Genomic DNA, 20,890 nt, shown 5'->3' with positions numbered 1-20,890 from the left:
TTCCGTCCCTATAAAGTATATATATTCTTGATTAGCGTAAAAATCTTAGACGATCTAGACATGTACATCCGTCTGTCTGTTGAAATCCCGCGATAGTCTTTAAAATAGAGATATTGAGCTGAAAATTTGCACAGATTCTTGTTTTTTGTCTATAAGCAGGTTAAAAGATGGGCTATATCGGATATCTTGATATAGCCCCCATATAGACCGATCCTCCGATTTAGGGTCTTAGGCCCATAAAAGCCACATTTATTATCCGATTTTGCTCAAATTTGAGGCAGTGAGTTGTGTTAGGCTCTTCGACATCCTTTTTCAATTTGGCCCAGATCGGTTCAGATTTGGATATAGCTGCCATATAGACCGATCTCTCGTTTTTAGGTTTTGGGGCCATAAAAGCCACATTTATTATCCGATTTTGCTGACATTTGGGACGGTGAGTTGTCTTAGGCCCTTCGACATTTTTCTGCAACTTGGCCCAAATCAGTCCAGATTTGGATATAGCTGCCATATAGACCGATCTTTCGATTTAAGGTTTAGGGCCCATAAAAGGCGCATTTATTGTCCGATGTCACCGAAATTTGGGACAGTGAGTTGTGTTAGGCCCTTCGACATCCCTAGTCAATTTGGCCATGATCGGTTCAGATTTGGTTATAGTTGCCATATAGACCGATCCTCCGATTTAGGGTCTTAGACCCATAAAAGCCACATTTATTATCCGATTTTGCTGAAAATAGGGACGGTGAGTTGTCTTAGGCCCTTCCACATCCCTCGTCAATTTAGTCAAGATCGGTCCAGATTTGAATATAGCTGCCATATAGACCTATCTCTCGATTTAAAGTTTTGAACCCATAAAAGTCGCATTTATTTTCCGATGTCGTTGAAATTTGGGACAGTGAGTTAAGTTAAGACCCTTGACATACTTCTGCCATATGGCATCGGTCCAGATATGGATATAGCTGCCATATAGACCGATCTCTCGGTTTTAGGTTTTGGGGCCATAAAAGGCGCATTTATTGTCCGATTTCGATGAAATTTGAGACAGTGCGTTGTCTTAGGCTCTTCGACATTTTTCTGCAACTTGACCCAAATCGGTCTAGATTTGAATATATAGACCGATGTCTTGATTAAAAATCTTGGCCCTATAAAAGGCGCATTTATAATCCGATTTCATGGAAATTTTAGACAGTGCTTTATGTTAGGCTTTTTGACAATTGAACATATTTCGATATAACAGCTATGGGACATAAGGTATGCAATTTTCACCGAATTTTGATGAAAGCTGGTTTACATATAAACCCGAGGTGGTGGGCATCCAAAGTTCGACCCGGCCGAACTTACCGCCTTTTTACTTGTTTAAGTCTACGGAGGACCAAAATTGATTTTTGCCAAGCTAAAGCCAATCACATTCTTTGATTGGTATGTATCAAACTTCCTTTATATAACTATAGTGAATGTACCAGGTCACCGTAGCGCAGAGTTAAGCCTGTCCGCCTACGTCGCTGATCACCAGGGTTCGAATCCCGGCAGAAACATCAGAAAATTTTTCAGCGGTGTTTATCCCCTCCAAATGCTGGCGACATTTGTGAGGCAGTTTGCCATATAAAAACTTCTCTCCAAAGAGGTGTAGCTCCGAAGCACTGCGTTCGGACTCAGCTATAAAAAGGAGGTCCCTTATCATTGAGTTTAAAATCGGACAGCACTCATTGATTTGAAAAGTTTGCCCCTGTTCCTTAATGGAATGTTCATGGGCAAATTTGCATTTTGGATGTACCAGGTCTAGCTAGGGGCGACCAAAATTGATCTTTGCGAAGCTAAAGCCAATCGGAACCGTTGATTGGTATGTATAAAACTTCCTCTATATAAATTGACCATGAATGCCTACGCTAAATACAGCCCAGATTAACCCCTAAAATATGTGAAGCAAATTCGAACTTTGCATTAAGGACATGTGACCTCCTTTTTAGGCCGAGATTACAGTAGTACTAAACATTTCACATTACTTCCTATTGCCAATTTGTCTTTCGGTGGACGGATGGGATAGAAAACGTACTCCTATGATGACTACTTCTGCAGTTTGTGGAAAATAAATTATTATTTGAATTAGAAATGGTTCCAGTTTGATGCAATTTCCAAACTGTCTTCCGATTTGCTGTTCACTCATTTCATTCTCTTATTATAGATTTTTTAATGGAACGATGTTTTGCCTACGGATATTTACACTTGAAATTCCACATATGAATGGTAAAAATTCGTTGTTTTTACCATACTTTTTTTTAAGTTTTTTTTTTATTTATTAAATTTTTGTTTTGTTTTTTTGCATTTCACCAACACTCACTTGTATTATACACCAATAAAGCCAACCATGGAAATTCATCCAATTCGGCTATTTCACCGCCATAAATGCGATGTGTCACTTGTTTGCCGCACTCATTCCACAAATTGAAGCCCTCCGATGATTCAACCGTCTGAATACGTCGTTTGAGTTTTTTCTTCTTAAATCTCGCTGTGGCATCCTGGAAACGGCGATATTCGAATTTGGTAAAAGGCAAACTGGGAAAGCGATAATCCTGACCATTGGCAGTACAGCAGACCAAAGGTTCTAAACTGCTGCGGGTATCATCGAAACCGATGTCGGTAACACACTGCACCTTCTTTAGGAAATTCACCCGCTCCGCCGGCAAATGGGTGGAGTTACGCACTAGCAAATAGGCCTTACATCGGCTCACTTCGAGACAAACACCCGCTTTGTCTTCGTTCGGTATGTCACATGGTATGCGATCGCGATGCAGCGGATCGTTTATGACAAACGCACTGCCGCCAGAGGAGCTGGTGTACATGGTGGCGGTGGAGTGAAACGGCGACGATGATGACATGAGATCGTCATCATAATCCGCGATAACTGGAAATTGAAACTGACCGCTGCAATGGCAGTTTACAACTAAATTAACGATTATCGATAATATTGCCAAATAACAACGCAGCCGACTTTTAAGACACATGACAACTGGCTCGAAAGAGCTCCCTCGCTCCTGCTCGTACGTACGTTACGCGGTATTGTGCGCGTGTGGGAGGAAGTTAGTATTCGTAACAACCGTTAAAGACCGAATAGAAAAAAAAAAAAACACACACACGAACGTCTGTGGTTTGATTGAAGCCTATTGCAATTGACACAAATAATGTGAGCACTTGTTATTGTTGATCGATTTTTGCCGCTGATGTTGTCTGCGTTCTTGTTGTTGTTGTTGTTTATATCCGCTGTTTAATTGTTAACCCAATGCACAAATGAAAATGAAATTGAAACTGAGACTGAAATTAAAATTCACTTCACCGTCGAGACAACATAACGCGACAACGTACCGCTTAACTATGACGAACCCCCGGCCCAAAGAAACAACTGAGCCAACAGCTGTTTGTTAATCCCACTCAACGATCGGTTTAAGCCATGTCAAAAACAAATCCAGACACATGCTCACACGCACTTTAGCAGATTTTTTTTTATTTGTTTGGTTGGGCTGTAGTCAATCCACAGTGGGGGGTTTTTGAGAAAATAAAACTTAAGAAGAAAGAGCGTGATATGTTCGGCGTCATTGTGCAAAATTACAGCCAAATTGGACAAAACTTTTGCCGTCTTGAGGCTCAAGAAGTCAAGTCGGTTTATATGGGATCTATATTTAAATCTGAACCCATGCTTACGGCCCATTTGCAATCCCCAACGACCTACATCAATAGTCACTATCTGTGCAAAATTTTAGGCGGCTAGCGTTTGACCGATATCGTAATTTCGACAGACGGACGAACGGACATGGCTAGATCTACTCAAAAGGTCCAGACGATCAAAATTATATATATACTTCATGAGGTCCAAGATCAATATTTGAAGGTGCTACGGACGGAATGACGAAATTAGTATACCCCCATCCTATGGTGATGGGTATAACAAGTAAAAGATTGGTAAGTTCGACCGGGCCAAATATTATGTACCCTCCATCACGGATTACATTTGTCAAGTTTTTGCCCGGTAACTCTTTATAGGCAAACAAAGGATAATGGAAAACAAAATTGCCATGCTATTGGAGCTATATCAGGTAACGTTCCGGTTCCGACCATACATGCTTTGGATGTTAGGGACCAGGTCATTGTGCAAAATTTCAACCAAATCAGATAAGAATTGCGCCATCTAGAGGCTCAAGAAGTCAAGATTCAATATCTGTTTATAGGAAAACAGGGACGTAGCCAGGGGGGTAGCTATCGGGCTCGAGGCCCCCCACACATTATTAAGTTTAAAGAAAAAGACCACTGTGGCGCAAAGGTTAGCATCTCCGCCTATGACGCCAAACGCCTGGGTTGAAATTCCGGCGTTAACATAAAAAAATCTTTCAACGGTGGTTTTCCACTTACTAATGTTGGCTACATTTGTGGGTATCTGCCAGTTGTTGGAAGTCATAATGGAATAAAACATGCAAAATTTCAGCCTAATCGGAATCAAAAATTGCGGCTTTCAGGGGCATCATCCTGTTACGTAAAGTCCTGGGAGATTCGCAATATTGGGAAAAAGGTCCGCAGACTTTTTAACAGAGCACGTCGTAAAAAACGGAAGTATATTGGGATGGGTATTACACTCGGCTCGAGGAATACAATAACATTACCAGAACTGCAAAACGTTACTCCTGGAAGTTTTTCTGCGAACAGGTCGATAGCGTTAATGACGCCGCCAAGATGACAAAGTTTCTCTCTAAAACCCATGTCCAAACTGAAATGTTGGTAGACGACATGAGAGAAGAGACAACGGAGGACATGTTGAGGCTTTTGATGAAAACCCATTTTTCACAGAATACGGCGAGACTCACGGAGACACCGGAATCTTGGAATAATGATGCTGATCGAAGGCTTATCATGACAGAATTTATGGTGAAGGAATCCTTGAGGAGCTTCAAGCCATTTAAGTCACCCGTACCTAATGGAATAATTCCGGCGTTACTACAGAAGGAGACCGACTATCTGGCGCCCCACCTGGCCAATATTTTCACAACGTGCTTAGGACTTGCATATACTCCGAAAGCCAGGCAAGAGGCATGGGTGGTATTTATACCCAAGCCCGGCAAGGCAAGTTATGCGACACCAAAGGCTCACAGACCTATAAGCCTTACGTCCTTTCTACTCAAAACCATGGAACGTATTGTGGACACCATGATAAAGAGTAGAACATCAAACAAACTGGTCAAATACAAACAGCAGGTCTATCTCAAGGGAAGGTCGGTGGAGACTGCCCTGCACGAAGTTGTGCATAGACTAGAAGAATCCTTCGGTAGAATCCTGGCGGTTTGCATTGACACAGAGGGGGATTTTAACAATATGCGGAATGAAACACTGATCCAATCCTAAGATCAGTAACGGATGGACTCGGTTCATATGGTACCGAACAGGTGGATAATTTGCGGATCCCATAACATAAATACAAGGTAGAAAGTGGCACAAGGCACGCCACTGGGGGGAATTGTATCACCACTCTTGGAGTGAACACCATAAATTACCTATTATAGCTGCTGCCTGAGGAGGGATTTGAACCCGACTACTACGCAGACGATATTTTAATACAATCGTTTGCACTTCTTTATCCCTTGAAGCACTCTAGAGTCTCTTCCTAAGTCTATTTTTTCTCCACATTTAGTGAAATCCACTTTGCTTACTTTTTACTCCGATTTACATTTTTACATAAGGGGAAGAATAGGGTATTTCAATTTTATTCTCTTATTTAAGCGGTTAAAACTATATTCGATTTTTATTAGTTAGTTTCCAATATAGACCATTCCGGGGCTCTAGTGTATTCGTTGGTCATAGGAATGCTGTATATATTATATACAGATATAGAAGGATAGAATGTGCGATGCTTAACTATATCTCCTTCTATTTTTTTCTGGGCAGTACATGTTTAGCGTATCTGTTAATTGCCTTCCACTTCTCTTCATTTTCTTGGATGATACGTTTCTGCCAATCACTATTTCCAGCTATTTTCCTCTTTCGTCACTCAGTAAAGAGCCTACAGTCTAAGAATGTCTGCTCGCCATCGTCAGCAATTTCAAACATGCGGGTTCAAGGAGTCCAATCCCAAAGTAGATGCAAGTACCTACTGAAATACCTTCTACATATACACAAATGTATGTCGGAGATAAGACGATGTTAACGAGTCTCATTGCCCTTGTGGCCATCTTTCGATGTTATTTTTTCCTATGGCCCATATGTGCCCTATCTAATCCATGCCGTGAAGTTTGGCTCTTAAAATTTTTTATTCCAACAATTACAACGATTTTTTTTTATTGTGGCTCGAAGAGCTGATGTTCTCTGTAACCGAAAGTAGTCTCTTCGCTTTTGACTGCGTTTCTAGGGTTGGCACCCAAATTTCGTAGCCATATAGTTACAGTTAGTGGTATATATAGATTCGAAAACCTTAGTTTAGAATCCAACCTCATCCCAAAGTATTTGATCCTGCCAGCACTTTGCGCTGGTCATTGTTTGTCTTAGTTTGATTCTCTTCTGTGATCCTCGCCTTAATTGATCAAATTATATCAGCTACATCAAGTCTTTGACCGATATGGACCGTACTTGTTATGGCTATTCGAGTAATAATTGCGCCCTCTAGAGGCTCAGAAAGACAAATTTGTAAATCGGTTTATATGGCACCTATATGAGGTTATGAACTCTTTTAGATCATACTAGGCATAGTTGTTGCAAGTCATACCAAAATGACGTGTGCAAAATTTTAGCCAAATTCGATAAGAACTGCGACCTCTTGGGACTGAAGAAGTGTAATCACTAGATCGGTTTATTTGGCAGATATACCAGGTAATGAAATGATTTAGGCCAGTTTTTGGAAGTCATAACAAACGGACTGTCAGACAGACGGATGAACATGGCTAAATCGAAATAGTCAGACTCCGGCTCAATAGTCACACTCTGGCCTCAAAACCTCGACTCCGCAGCCCTGATTGTAGCAGACTCATGAAATACAACAGAAAACTAGAGCTACAGAACGTAGCTCCTGGAATCTCTCATGATTCTCCGGTTTCGAGTAGACTCCGGCCCGAGGTCGTAGTCGAGGGTCAGACACCGCAGCCCTGGCCACAATGCTCGCCCAAGTTAACTGGGCGACATGCGACATGCATGACAATTTTTTCATTTGTTTACTTAGATCGTGTCCATTTCCGTTCAGATAGTTTTGAGATTAAGTAGCTTGCAAATTTGTATGTCAGCTTCGCAATCTACTCCCATATACTTCAAGTCCCACATTGACCTAATCGGTGTGAGTCTCTTCGGGTTTTTAAAGATTAGTGGAATCTCTGGACAACCCTGTATCACTTCAAGGCCATGTAATTTTTTCTCTATACGGTGGAAGCTACTTTTTCTAATTTCAGTGTCTAAATGTGGATTGATTAACTTAAAATGCTTGTATCACCTTACAGATAGATTTTGTTCGTAATTAGATCAACTTCACTTGAAAACATAACCATTTCTATTTTAACACAACTGGATGCATTGAAAACTAAGGCTCCTAGTCTTAACTTTTTGCTGTAACAATAATTTTCTTATGAATCCTCTTATTTAACTCTTCCTAACTTCCATAGAAAATTGCTTCAAACTCTTCCACTGTGCATGAATGCCCAAAAAACTATAGGTGCCAAAAACAGTTCACAGTACCACTTAAAAAAACAAATTATATGACAGACATTTAAACTACAACGCCGTCGTCGTTGCCGACAACGATGGTTGAGGCACCAACAACAATGACCAAGTCATTATATTCAATCAAGATCACCTTGCCATCATTGAAGTTTAAAAAACAAAACAACGAATGGCAAATCAAAACAAAAATCGAAAAAAACCAAATGTGTGGGACAAGTAGTACACCTATGGATCTACACACCAACATCAACACCGCCTCACTTGACCCCTCACATGCTGCAACAGGTGTTAAAAGTGCAATCACGGAAAAGTACCTTAAAACGCTCGTCGTTTGTTAACGAGATCGCTGCAGACATTTAATCTCAACTTTGAATTTGCATGATCGTCTGTCTCACTGAATGTTCGTTAAACCGAGGCGGCGAAGAGCTTAAGACATTCGGTCATTTACACTTCAGTGCATATGATAATCGACTGCAGCGTCGCTCTGCAAACTGGTAAATTATGCAATACAAGTTTCTATAGGAACGAGTAGTAGCCAATACTGAAAGCGTCGTGTGTGTACTTGAAATGACAAAATAACTATCACACATCAGACTGTGCATTACATGTGAATAATGAATCATTCGTTGTCTACTGATCGGGAGGTACGATCAGCTTAACGGGTTGGGGTTTCACTTTCGTTGGACTAAATATGATATGAAAAAGGTGGGCATATTTTTAGGAGATTTTATTAAATGCTGTTTAAATAGGTCATGCGAAATGAAAGTCTGGCAAGGCCACCTCATTTAACCCAAAGACAAGTCAAAACTATTCGGGTGACCAAATTTTGATACAACACAAGTAAAAAAAGACAAAGGTCAGACTGATTTAACTAAATAATAACCTACATTACAGAGTTTACCTACTACTTTAAAGGAAATATATCGGCAAACAAAGGGCACGACTATGGACTACGATACAAGTCCATAGTTATCGTCCCCTTTGATTTTGAACTTTCAAACCAACATCGAATAGAACACTTTGTTTCAAATTTTGTAGAGATTGGACCAAAAAGTGCATATCGGATAGGTAGACGGAATTGATTCTTTGTTGGCCGGTGGACTAAGCTATGAAGCTAGCTTTTTTCCTTTGTACCGTGTTATTCAAAGACACAATGTTATAAAACATGGTATCACAGTAATTTTGTACGGTCTAAATTTTAAAGGTCTTAACCAAATGGGTTTATTTAGCTTGGACAAAAATATTACACAGCTGATAAAAGAATATAAAAGAATGTCCCAATTACTACAAGGATGTCAAAGAAGAGTTACATCCTTTTTAAGGAGATACAATCATTTTATGTTAATCAACAGCATTTAATTTTTTATAGGATATTTCAATAGGATTTGGAAGACAATTTATTTTTTAGCTTGGACAAAAATATAACACAGCTAAGAGCTACATTGACCGTAAAGATGTTCATACTCGACGTCCTCGCGTCAGTACCCCATCACCTCACCCATTCCGTGATCACCCGGATTTCCGCCTGCAGGACCGCATTATGACCCGGCAGTCTAAAACAGATCTTAGTCCCTGGGTTCTCAATGTAGACCCCCGGGCCCACCATGTCCTCTAGCTTGGATCTATCGTCTGCGTAGCAGATGGGTTCAAATCCCTCCTCAGTCAGCATCCGTAAAAGGTCATTATGGTAGTCACCAGAGGAATGGCGATAAAATGTATCCCTGTTTCGTGCCTTGTGCCACTTTCTCCCTTAAATTTATGTCATGGGACACGCAATTTAGCCACCTCTTCCTTAGCATATTGTTTATCCAGTCTCTAAGGACCGGATTCACCCGGTACTGGTGTAAGAATTGGATCAGTGTGTCGTTTGCACATGTCAATGGATATCGCCAGTGTGGACGTTTTGGCATCGAATGATTCTTTTATTTTATGCACAACCGCATACAGAGCAGTCTCCACCGACCTTCCCTTGACATAGACATGCTGTTTATATCTGAGCAGTTCGCTGGATGTCCTACTCTTTATTATGGTGTCCACAATACGTTCCGTAATTTTGAGTAGAAAAACGTAAGGCTTATAAGTCTGTGGGCTTTTGGTGTCGCATAACTTGCCTTGTCGGGCTTGGGTATAAATACCACCCATGCCTCTTGCCTGGCTTTCGGAGTATATGCATGTCCTAAGCACGTTGTGAAAATATTGGCCAGATGAGGCTCCAGATAGTCTGCCTCTGTCTGTAGTAACGCCGGAAATATTCCATCAGGTCCGGCTGACTTAAATGGTTTGAAGCTCCTCATGGATTCTTTCACCATAAATTCCGTAATTATAAACCTTCGATCAACGTCATTATTCCAAGTTTCCGGTGTCTCCGTGAGTCCCGTCATATTATGTGGAAAATGGGTTTAAAGCCTTAACATGTCCTCAGTTGCCTCTGCTCTTACTCCCATGTCGTCTACTACAGTTTCAGTTTGGACATGGGTTTTTGAGAGAACTTTTTCATCTTGACGGATATTAACGCTATCGACTTTTTCGCAGAAAAGCTTCCTGGAGGCACGTTTTGCCGCTCTGGTAATCCTATTGCCGAGACGTGTGTAATACACATCCCAATATACTTCCGCTTTGTTACGACGTGTTATGTTAAAAAGTCTGCGGACCACTTTCCCAATATTGCGAATCTCCCCTGTCATCCAGGGTTTTTCTTAGGCCGATTTCTCATCAGATTTTTCCTGAAATTGTGCATGATGTGTTTCTTATCCGAATGGACTGAAATATTACCTCATGACTTCTACTATGGTTTTCGTTTATGGTCCAAATCGGACTATAACTTGATATAGCTCCAATAGCATAACAATTCTATCCATTACTCTTTGTTTGCCTTAAATGAGATACCGCGCAAAAAACGCAACAAATGCGATCTATTGAGCTGCAGTCATTCTAAGCAATTAACAGATTTTTCAGCAGTAAGCCTGCTGTTGTGAAATTGCAAAAATACAGCTATAATAGCAGCAAAATTAACTACTGAGAGTCAGCAGACAGTGTTTGTTATTTTCAGCAGACTTTTTTATAAGTTGCATATTCCACGAGCGGCAAAATGTTTGGTAGCCCCTGGGGACTCAAATCTAAGATATCAGACCGGCACTTTTAATATCTGCAACAAAAACTTTGAACTTTGAAACATACAGAGGTCGCCATGCGTTAGAGTGACAGAATCAATGCGCTCTTGTCCTGCTGAAGGCCTCAGTATGATACTGCATTTCCTACTGATACATTTTCACTTTAAGGGAAACACAGCATGCACTGCCGCAGGACTAAGCGCACTCGGATGATAAAGAGATGGGACATATGGAAATGCCCATATTCTTCAGTATCTTCCAAAGGACATTATAACCACTGCACAAGGTCAAATTTCATATCGAACAGGATCGCTGGACTTCTGCTGATGCGACACGGAGTCAACTTTTAAACTGGCTACAAGATGAGGTATGGAGCCGGTTCGGTGATTTCTCGGAAGAGGCGAGCATATCAATCTCTGTAAAGCTTCGGTTCAGTTGATTTCTCGGAGGAGACGAGCATATCAAAATCTGTAAAGCTTCCTGAAAACTGCAGTGAAGCAGTTATATCGCACTTCAGCATCGTCACCCGTCGATGTCTATGGGAATTTTCGAACTAGCCAGAACTGGGTTCCTTTCCAGCGAACTACAAAAGTTGCCAGTCGCAATATTCCTGGGAGTCGCTAAATCAGACATCTTCAAACACTATCTTAGACAAGCAAAGACCAGGTGGGATAAGACTGAGACATGTTGTATATCATGTAACAAATGGCCACAATAAAGCCTTAAGCGCACAGCGTCCCTAATCAGCATTGATCGATGGAACCTTACAGGACAACTGGCGTTTTGGAAATCATGGAAATCCCTATACTAGTGAAACACAGACTAGGTCGTCCTTCCCTTCATGGTCTTATGGAGATACTGGCCATGGATTTATATCTGGGTGATCTGGTGCATGTTAATGACTCTTCAGGCAGGACAAACCAGCATCGGGAGTACAACGAGATAGAAGGCATCTCACGGATAGCGTGGTTTTCACAATAGTATTTTTTTAACATACTAATTAAGGCTTAATTGCATTTATTGCCACAATGTGAGCCTAACAAGGGATCATATTCGTAAAACTTTGCATTTACCATTCCTGCAAGGCCTGGCTAAGTTGAACATCAACATTTGTTTAAGGAGCTACAATCATTTTAAGTTTTAAATTACAATTAATCACAAAATTTTATTACATGTTACGGATAATTATTAGTATGAATTTAAATTACTTAAGAGTAACAACAAATGAGATTATCTTAAAACTAAATGGGGATTTTTAGGAACACACAATATTCCCGGAACATATGAAGTAATCTAATAATACTTAATACTAAATCGTTGATCTAATTAATACTTAATATTAAAAATCAGTTCCTTGTTACTAAACTCATTTCGAATTCTATGCTCTAATCTTCTTACTAATCCATTCAGTGTAAACACCAACACGAGCATAAACCCCTGGCCAACCTTCAAGACCACAACGCCGACCAAATGAGACAATTCCCTCTAGAATCCATACACCATCGCGATAGGACATTAATGGTGCCCCAGAGTCACCTCGACAACTGTCTTCATTGGCCACTGTGCCTCCGGCACACATGTGGGTGGATTCTATACTTAAGCCAAATTTGCCATATTGTTGCCGACAGAATTTTTGATCGGCTAAAGCCAAAGAGACTTTTTGTTTCACCGGACTACTGGATCTGGTTTCGGTGGCACCCCAACCGACAACTGTAAGCTTTGAATCGGCTTTAAGATTGTACGGAGCCATTGCTGAGGGTAGGCATATGGGTCTTATGGTTTTGGAATATCGCACATTGCTTTCCAAACGCACCAGGGCTATGTCATGCAGGGGAGTCTTTTGTTGTTTGTAATTCTCATGGACAATTTTCTCTTCAACACGCCAACGTTGATTCTCATCGCCAAAAATTGAAGATTTGGTGTAGTCTATAAAGCCCATGCGTACAGCGATTCTGAAATTAAGAGGGATATAGATAGGAGGTCCTTAGTTCAAGGTTCAATTGTTGTTGGGGACTTCAATTTGGAACTTACAATTCTCCCTTTTGTTTGACAATAGGTCCCACTATGCAATGAGCTGCTGTTACCACATAACGAGCATTTATCAGGGAGCCAGCACAAACGGATTCTTTGGAGGCATCTGTAAAAAAAATAGAAACCAAATTTTTATCAAGAACTAAAAATTTGTACACGATTTTTCGAAACATGTTCGGCTCGTTGAAAAGTTTCCTTGATTTTGTCTCACAAACTAACGAACAGGAATAGAGCGACTTAAAATGTAAAGGATATTATCGATATATACTTTTTATGTTTTCGAGGTGTTAATAAAGGAATGACGAATTAAAAATGTCCTCCTGTGTTGAAGGGTGTCCATTTTTTTGACACTTTCCATAACAAAATTCTTACTATTTTGTTAGCAACTCACCTGTCTTTGAGTATTCCAAGAAAGCCATCCAAGGAAATTCATAAGCATCCGTATCACTGCCACCATATATGCGATTATCAATAAACTCTCCCCCACAAGTAGGTGGCTCCGGCAATAGAGAGCTCTTTGCTGGTGACACCGGCCTTAGAACAGTTCGATCCTCTGTCGCCTCAGAAGATGGGAAAAAATTCACCGGTGATGGCAGTCCCCATGAGGATCTCTTGGTATTTTCTCGTCCATCACTTAAGAACATGCCGGTTTCCTTCTCACTTCCATCATTTCTGGGAATTACATCAAAACCTGTATCACTGGAACAGCAGACCATGGGGACTCTACCGAAGCCTCCACCGCAAGCGGAGGCTACAAGAAAATCCCTTTGACTATTTAGCAGCACCTGGCAATCATGGATAGACACGCATGTGCCCAAGCGTTTGTTGGGATTTTCACAGCGTCTGTTGGCTTGGCCTAGAAGAGACAAGAAAACAAAGAAAAAACATTATTATGAGAAAAATCAGTTAACAGCCAATGTGCAATAATTAAGCCATAGCCTAAGGTATGGTGATATGGCGTTCTTGGGGAAACCCCCTGCACAGGAAGTAAACCCAAGCGTGGTTGATTGCTCTAATGATGTTGTATTAAATTTTGCACCAGCATTTTAAATTTTTGTTTTCTTTGCGTTTTATATACCTTGTGGTTTGTTTTTTGTCGCTCTTGCTGTGGTTGTTATTGATTGACTTTTTAATTGTCTCTTTCATAGGGACTGGTTTTGGTTGAGGTTTTTTTTTCTGGCTATAGTAATTTGTCGTTTACTTATTAAGTTTGCAAACAATGGTATGGAATTGAATTAAATTTTAGTATACAATCAAAATTAAGTTAAGAATTTGTGGTTTTTTTTTAACATGAGCCGGGTTTAAAATACCAACAAATGTATCCAAAATTTAAAAAATTTGTTCTAGAATTCGAAATTCTGAAAGATAAAAGCTTGGGCTTTTAAACGAGTTGTGGTTGATATTCGTTGGCCGTCTGTCTGTTGAAAGTACTCCCGTATTCAAAGCAAATTCCAGATATTAGACAATTATTTTCTATTGCTGCAGATCGGTTGTTGTTATGAATTGGTGAAATTAATCCATATTTATTTATAGCTACCATATAATCCCATATCTCGATTTGACATCTAGAGCCCATAAACATTTGAATAATGTCTTCTACTAGATTCGGGTTATACCGAAGCGCATAGAGCTTCGGTTATATGGTTTTTAAAATAAATTAAATAAAAATGCAATTACAGAGTCACAAGCTGTGAAAAAATTTGTCAACGCCGACTATATGAAAAATCCGCAATTACTTTTTGGGCAACCCAATATTTGATACAATATTACAAAATACCCAAACGTTAACTCTTGGTTACTTTATGCCCCAATTTGAGATGACATATTTGTCTGTACTCTAAAGAATCTTTTATTGGAGTCCTGTTTAATCCTCATCGCTCAACATATCCAATTAAGATGTTCCTTAGGCGGTAGGACATAGCGCAAACTTGGATATTAGATTTGTTCTCTGCCCCCATAAACCATTCATTGGAATACCATATTGACCAGGTCTGTCTTACTGTCCTTCTGGTGGTTGTTTTGGGATGGGTGGCCCCCCTAGACACTAAGTCCTAAATATGTACTTTAATCTCAACAACCATACATCTGTGTCACATTTTATGCTGATCGAGTCACATGTCCTGATGGAGGGTTTTTGGGCTTGGTTGAATCATATCGAATAAAATCGCGGCTCGTAAGAGCTCAAAAAATGAAATCGGGAGATCGGTTTATATCGGAGCTATATCAGGTTATAGACCGATTTGGGCCATACTTGACACATTTGTTGGAAGTTATAACAGAACACTACGTGCAAAATTTCAGCCAAATTGCGGCTTCCAGGGGCTCAAGAAGTCAAATCGCGTAAACGGTTTATATGGGAGCTATATCCAAATCTGAACCGATATGGACCATTTTCAATCCCCAACGACCTACATCAATATGAATTATCTGTGCAAAATATGCAAGCTGCAAGCTTTAAGCGTTCAACGACCAGTCATCGATCAGAGGAGGATGAGGAAGTTGCTGGCGTTTGACAAGAGGTCTATGAGTACCTTGACAGGGGTCATAACCGGACACTGTGCCAAAGGCTGCATGGCGGCGCGCATGGGGATACCGCACAATGACTTCTATAGGAATTGCCACGATGAGGATAAGGAGGAGACTATTGAGCACTTGCTGTGTTCCTGTCCGGGTCTGCAGAGACGTAGGCTTTCCTTACTGGGGAGCCGTTTTTTCTGTGATCTAGGTGAACTTGCGAACGTACCTCTGGTATATCTCCTGAGGTTTGTTGAGGGAAAAGAATGGTTCCGACGGCGGGTGCCACAAGTTCCGGCGTTGGTAAATCCGTGCTTGCGTAGGGTAGGGCGGTTCTTCACCTCCCGCTCGGGTTTCTCCACTCCTCCAGTCTTTCTGTTATTCGTGTATAACCTCTAGTCCGAGGTTTCGGATTTTCTTTCTCTCTCTTGGGTACCGAGTTAACTCAACCCATTCAACCTAACCTAACCCAACCGTGTTGTTATATGGTTCTGAAAGAAGGCAAGGCAATGCTTGGAGTGTTTGAGAGAAAGATTCTTCTAGTTAAACGTTTCAAAATACAACGGTTGCGTTGGCTAGGTGATGTAGTCAAAATTAATGAACAAGCACCAGCGAAGAAGTCTTTTAAAAACGACCACGATTTAACACGCAAAACGGCAGGAACAAAAGTCCGATGGAAAGATCAAGTGGTGAGACACACCTCGAAACTTGGTGTCAGAGATTATAGAAGAAGCGCAGAAGATCAAGGCACTTGAAACGCAATTTTGCGTTTGACTAATGGGGCAAATGTTGTCTCATAGCCAAATAAAGTAAGTAAAGTATTATCCAGGTGGCCACCGTGGCGCACAACGCTGGCTACATTTGTAAGGTATTCAGCCATATTAAAACTTCTGTACCAAGTGACGTCGCTATGTTATTCGGATTCGGCATAAAAAATTGAGCCATTTATTTAGCAGTGGTGTAGTATTATCACATTCCGTCCATTTAGTATATTTTTGGTGTGGGGTGGTCCACAATATTAATATCGGATTCGTATTCTTTTTTTAAGACCCATATTGAGACCCATATTGGCCCTTTCGGTCTAAATGTCCCGTAGGTAATTGTTTTTTTTTTTTTCTGTCTGGGCCCAATACACTTGATCCTTGACAACTTGATCACCAGTTTTAAACATGTCCCAAGTCGGTAAACATCTTCTGCTGGGGATCTTTTGGTGTTGGGACGATCCACTAAATTACTTGGGGTCAAATTAGTTTATCCGTATTCTAAACTTCCATTTGATACCCATATTTCTCTGTTCGGTAAAAATGTTCTTTTGACCAAGTCCCGAGCTGAATTAACCTTCGACAGAATCGAATTACTGTCAGGAACGAATCTGTGAAGAGGAATTTCAAAGCGAGCGATTGTTAGAAAATAAGCTCTCGACGGCGAAGTCCCGCAGCTCCGCAGACCAGTGCATGATGACAATTGTCTGCAGAGAGAAATAAATTTGGGGACTTACCCTTCCAGATGTGCCATCTTGCGACCCTTTCCCCGCCCAACTCACCGCTAGGGGGTTTTTTCAAATGAGTAGGTTTCTCTGGCGCACACTGTTTATAACTTGTGCGAAAAAACATCTTCAACTATGTATATTAGGGTGAGTTAAAACTATGTATATTAGGGTGGATAAAAAAAACTAAAATCGTATAGCAAAAACGTAATCTACATAAAATCTAAGAAAATTCTTCGAAGAAGCAATGGATCTAGCATTAATTTATTTAGCAAAGGCGGACATTTACATTTTCAAGTTGATTTGTTCGGAGAATGTTCTTAGAGTTTTATGTAGTTTACTTTTTGGTACAGGATTTAAAAAAACAAAAATTAATCCGCTCTAATGTACATCCATGTCAAGCATGGTTCTTTTATATGGTCCCCAAATATACCGATTCTCCATAATGAAAGTTAAGAGTCTCAATATTTAATTTGGTACTTCTGAGATATGTCTCATCTCCTTTTTTCAATTCGATCAAATTTGTATATATTTTTTTACCTTTTCATACGTCGTAAGACACTTTAACTTGATCATCACATGCAACTGCCTAAGTCACTCTGGTGAAATACCCCACTACATCGTCATGTCTTCACTAATTCTAATTGACAGGTGTGTTTGACCACAAATTAGACAAATCTATACAAAGTGTTCTTTTGTTTATTTAGATGTTTAAGAAGAATTTCTTATATGTCTTTGCATTTGAAAATTCTCTTATATTTGTTTTTGTCTAATGGTACTTTTTTTCAGAGAGGTGTTAAGATCTAATCAAAAGTGTCATGTTTACATTCATTCTTAAGAGTTTGAATTAATTTATGACTAAATGATGGTGAATTGATTTATTGCTATTTCCGTTTAAAATTAAGAGCATTTAAAAAAAAATTCCTCATAACCAATTCATTTATGTTGCAATTAAGTCTGACATTGTTGAGACAAATGACTTTGCAAAGAATTTTCTCATAATGGTATACCAACTGGTAGAAAGAAATATTTCAAATATTTTTAACTGACATTTGTTATGACTGGAAGACAATTTGCATTACAGAGTTTATTTTTATACCCTTCACCATGGGGTTATACTAATTTCGTCATTCTGCTTGTAACTACTCGAAATATTCGTCTGAGACCCCATAAAGAATATGCAATATATACTTGATCGTCGTGACATTTTATGTCGATCTAGCCATGTCCGTCCGTCTGTCTATCGATGGCGCGCTAATTTTCGAAGGAGTTAGGCTAGACGATTGAAATTTTGCGCAAATACATCTTAACAGAGTAGGTCGGTTGCGATTGTAAATGGGCCATATTGGTCCATGTTTTGATATAGCTGCCATATAAACCGATCTTGGATCTTGACTTCTTGAACCACTAGAGAGAGCAACTCCTATCCGATTTGGATTAAATTTTGCATGAGATGTTTTGTTATGATTGCCAACAACTATGCTAAGTATGGTTGGTCTATAACCTGATATAACTGTCAAATAAACCAATCTGGGGTCTTCATTTCTGAAGCCTCTAGATGGCGCAATTGTCATACAATTTGGCTGACATTTTGCACGACGTGTTTCGCCATGACTTTAAACAGCTGTGCTGAATATGGTCCAAATCGGTCTATAACCTAATATAGCTGCCATATAAACCGACCTTGAATTGATTTCTTGAGTCACTAGAGGGCGCAATCCTCATCCGATTTGGATGAAATTTAGCATGAGCTATTTTGTTATGGTTTCCAACAACTGCACTAATTATGATTAAAATCGGTCTATAACCTGATATAGCTGTCATATAAACCGATATGGGGTCTTGACTTCTGGAGCCTCTAGAGGGCGCAATTCTCATCCGATTTGGATGAAATTTTGCATAAGGTGTTTTGTTATGATATTCATGAACTGTGTTAAGTATGGTTGAAATCGGTCTATAACCTGCTATAGCTGTCATATAAACCGCTCTGGGGTCTTGACTTCTGGAGCCTCTAGAGGGCACAATTCTCTCCCAATTTGGCCGAAACTTTGCGCGACGTATTTCGCTATGACTTTAAGCAACTGTGCTAAGTATGGTTCAAATCGGTCAATAGCCTGTTATAACTGCCATATAAACCGAATCTTGAATCTTGATTTCTTGAGCCTCTAGAGGGCGCCATTCCTATCCGACTTGCCTGAAATTTTGTACAACCGCTTCTCCCATGACCCTTAACATATGTGTCAAGTTTGGTCTGAAGCGGCTTAAAGCCTGATAATGCTCCCATATAAACCGAGCTCCATATTTTACTTCGTGAGCCCCTAAAGGGCTCAATTCTTATTCGAATTGGCTGAAATTGTACGCAACGACTTCTACTATGGTCTCCAACATTCAATTCAATTATGGTCCGAATCGGTCCATAACTTCATATATTTCCAGTAGCATAGCAATTATTTTCTTTTATCCTCTATTTGCCAAAAAAGAGACACCGGGAAAAGAACTCGACAAATGCGAAGGAGTAAAGCTAGACGCTTGAAATTTTGCATAAACTTCCTATTATTGTAGATCGGTTCGGATTGTAAATGGGCCATATCGGTCCATGTTTTGATATAGCTGCCATATAAACCGATCTTGGATCATTACTTCTTAAGGCGCGAGGGGATGAGGACCCTCCACCTAACCCTAATTTTCAATAAACGACAGATCCCGGGGATGGGTGCATCTTATTAGACAAAATTTTGTATGCCACCTTATGGTATTCCAAATTGGTTAAAACTTTTGGGGTAAAATAACCGCCATATCCCAAAACCCACCCAAGCGGACATATTTACCGATTGAGACAACATACGTATCAAATGAAAGGTAGTTAAGAATAATGTACGAACTGGTTAACCAAGTATAGGGTGCCCCAAAAATGACATATTTACCGATTGGGGCAATATGGGTATCAAATTAAAGGTATTTCCAAATAGTATATAAAACTTATATAAATATTGGTTTAAAATCTCAAGGATCCATCCCACTCCAAACACCACCACCAAATGGATATGAAGCCCGATCGGGACAATATGATATTCAAATGAAAGTTATACGAGAGAAGAAGAAAACTTATAAAAAATTGGGTCAAATCTGGGGAGTCGCCCCACCCCAAAATAATGCCTGAAATGGACATTTATACCAAACGGAAAAAATATGCGATTGTAATGAAAGGTATTTTGGAGTTAAATCTTCTTTCTTCTTATATATAAAAATCAATTTGTGTTTGTTTGTAGGTTTGTTTGTTTGTTTGTGTGTTCCTTATAGACTCAGAAACGGCTGAACCGATTTTCTTGAAATTTTCACAGATGCTGCATAATAATCCCGTGGCGAAAATAGGATACTTAATTTTTTTTATGTCTGTAGGGGGGGGCGGACCCTCCCCCTTACCCTAATTTTCAGAATCGCCAGATCTCGGCAATGGGTGGAGCGATTTAAGCCAAATTTTGTGTTCTTATAGTAACCTGAACACAAAAATTTGGTATCCAAATTTCGGATGGGGTACCTAGGAGGACCGCCCCACCCCCAAAAGTTATCAAATACATATATAGACCAATCACGACAATATAGGACTCAAATGAAAGGTATTTAAGATTACAAAACGTATCTGATATCCAATTGTCGGACTAAGTGTTTGGGGGTCCACCCCAACCCCCAAAACACCCCTAAATCGGACATATTTACCGACCATGGCAATATGGGACTCAAATGAATGGTATTTGCGAGTAAAATACCAATCTGATATCCAGATGTGGGACCAAGTGTTTGGGGGACAAAGAGGACAAATTTACTGACAATGGCAATATGAAGCTCAAATGAAAGGTCTTTGGAAGTAAAGCACAAAATCTGATATCAATATTCAGGAAAAGTGTCTATGGGGCCACCCCACCCCCATAACTTCACCCAAATAGGAAGTATTTGCTGACCATTCAATATGAAGCTCAAATAAGAGGTTTTTTAGAGTAGAACAGGAATCGAATATATATTTTCAAATCCAAGAATGGTTCTCAAATGAAAGGTATTTGGGAGTAGACCTAGA

At 40.0% G+C, this 20,890-nt stretch overlaps 1 protein-coding gene across 1 annotated transcript in view; it reads right to left on the bottom strand.

Annotated features, from left to right (window-relative positions):
* The window catches only part of LOC106085424 (uncharacterized), a 38,895-nt gene that overhangs the window by 12,509 nt on the left and 5,496 nt on the right, over nucleotides 1–20,890 (bottom strand). Inside the window, 5 exon segments of the mRNA XM_059361477.1 lie at nucleotides 2,336–2,919; nucleotides 3,136–3,155; nucleotides 12,172–12,739; nucleotides 12,819–12,924; nucleotides 13,210–13,674. Of these exon segments, the coding sequence (XP_059217460.1) occupies nucleotides 2,336–2,919; nucleotides 3,136–3,155; nucleotides 12,172–12,739; nucleotides 12,819–12,924; nucleotides 13,210–13,674 (1,743 nt within the window).

The sequence above is a fragment of the Stomoxys calcitrans genome, chromosome 2, assembly GCF_963082655.1.
Source record: "Stomoxys calcitrans chromosome 2, idStoCalc2.1, whole genome shotgun sequence".
Classification (NCBI taxonomy): domain Eukaryota; kingdom Metazoa; phylum Arthropoda; class Insecta; order Diptera; family Muscidae; genus Stomoxys; species Stomoxys calcitrans.
Note: the sequence above shows the minus strand (reverse complement) of the source record. Positions and strands in the feature narration are given on the sequence as shown.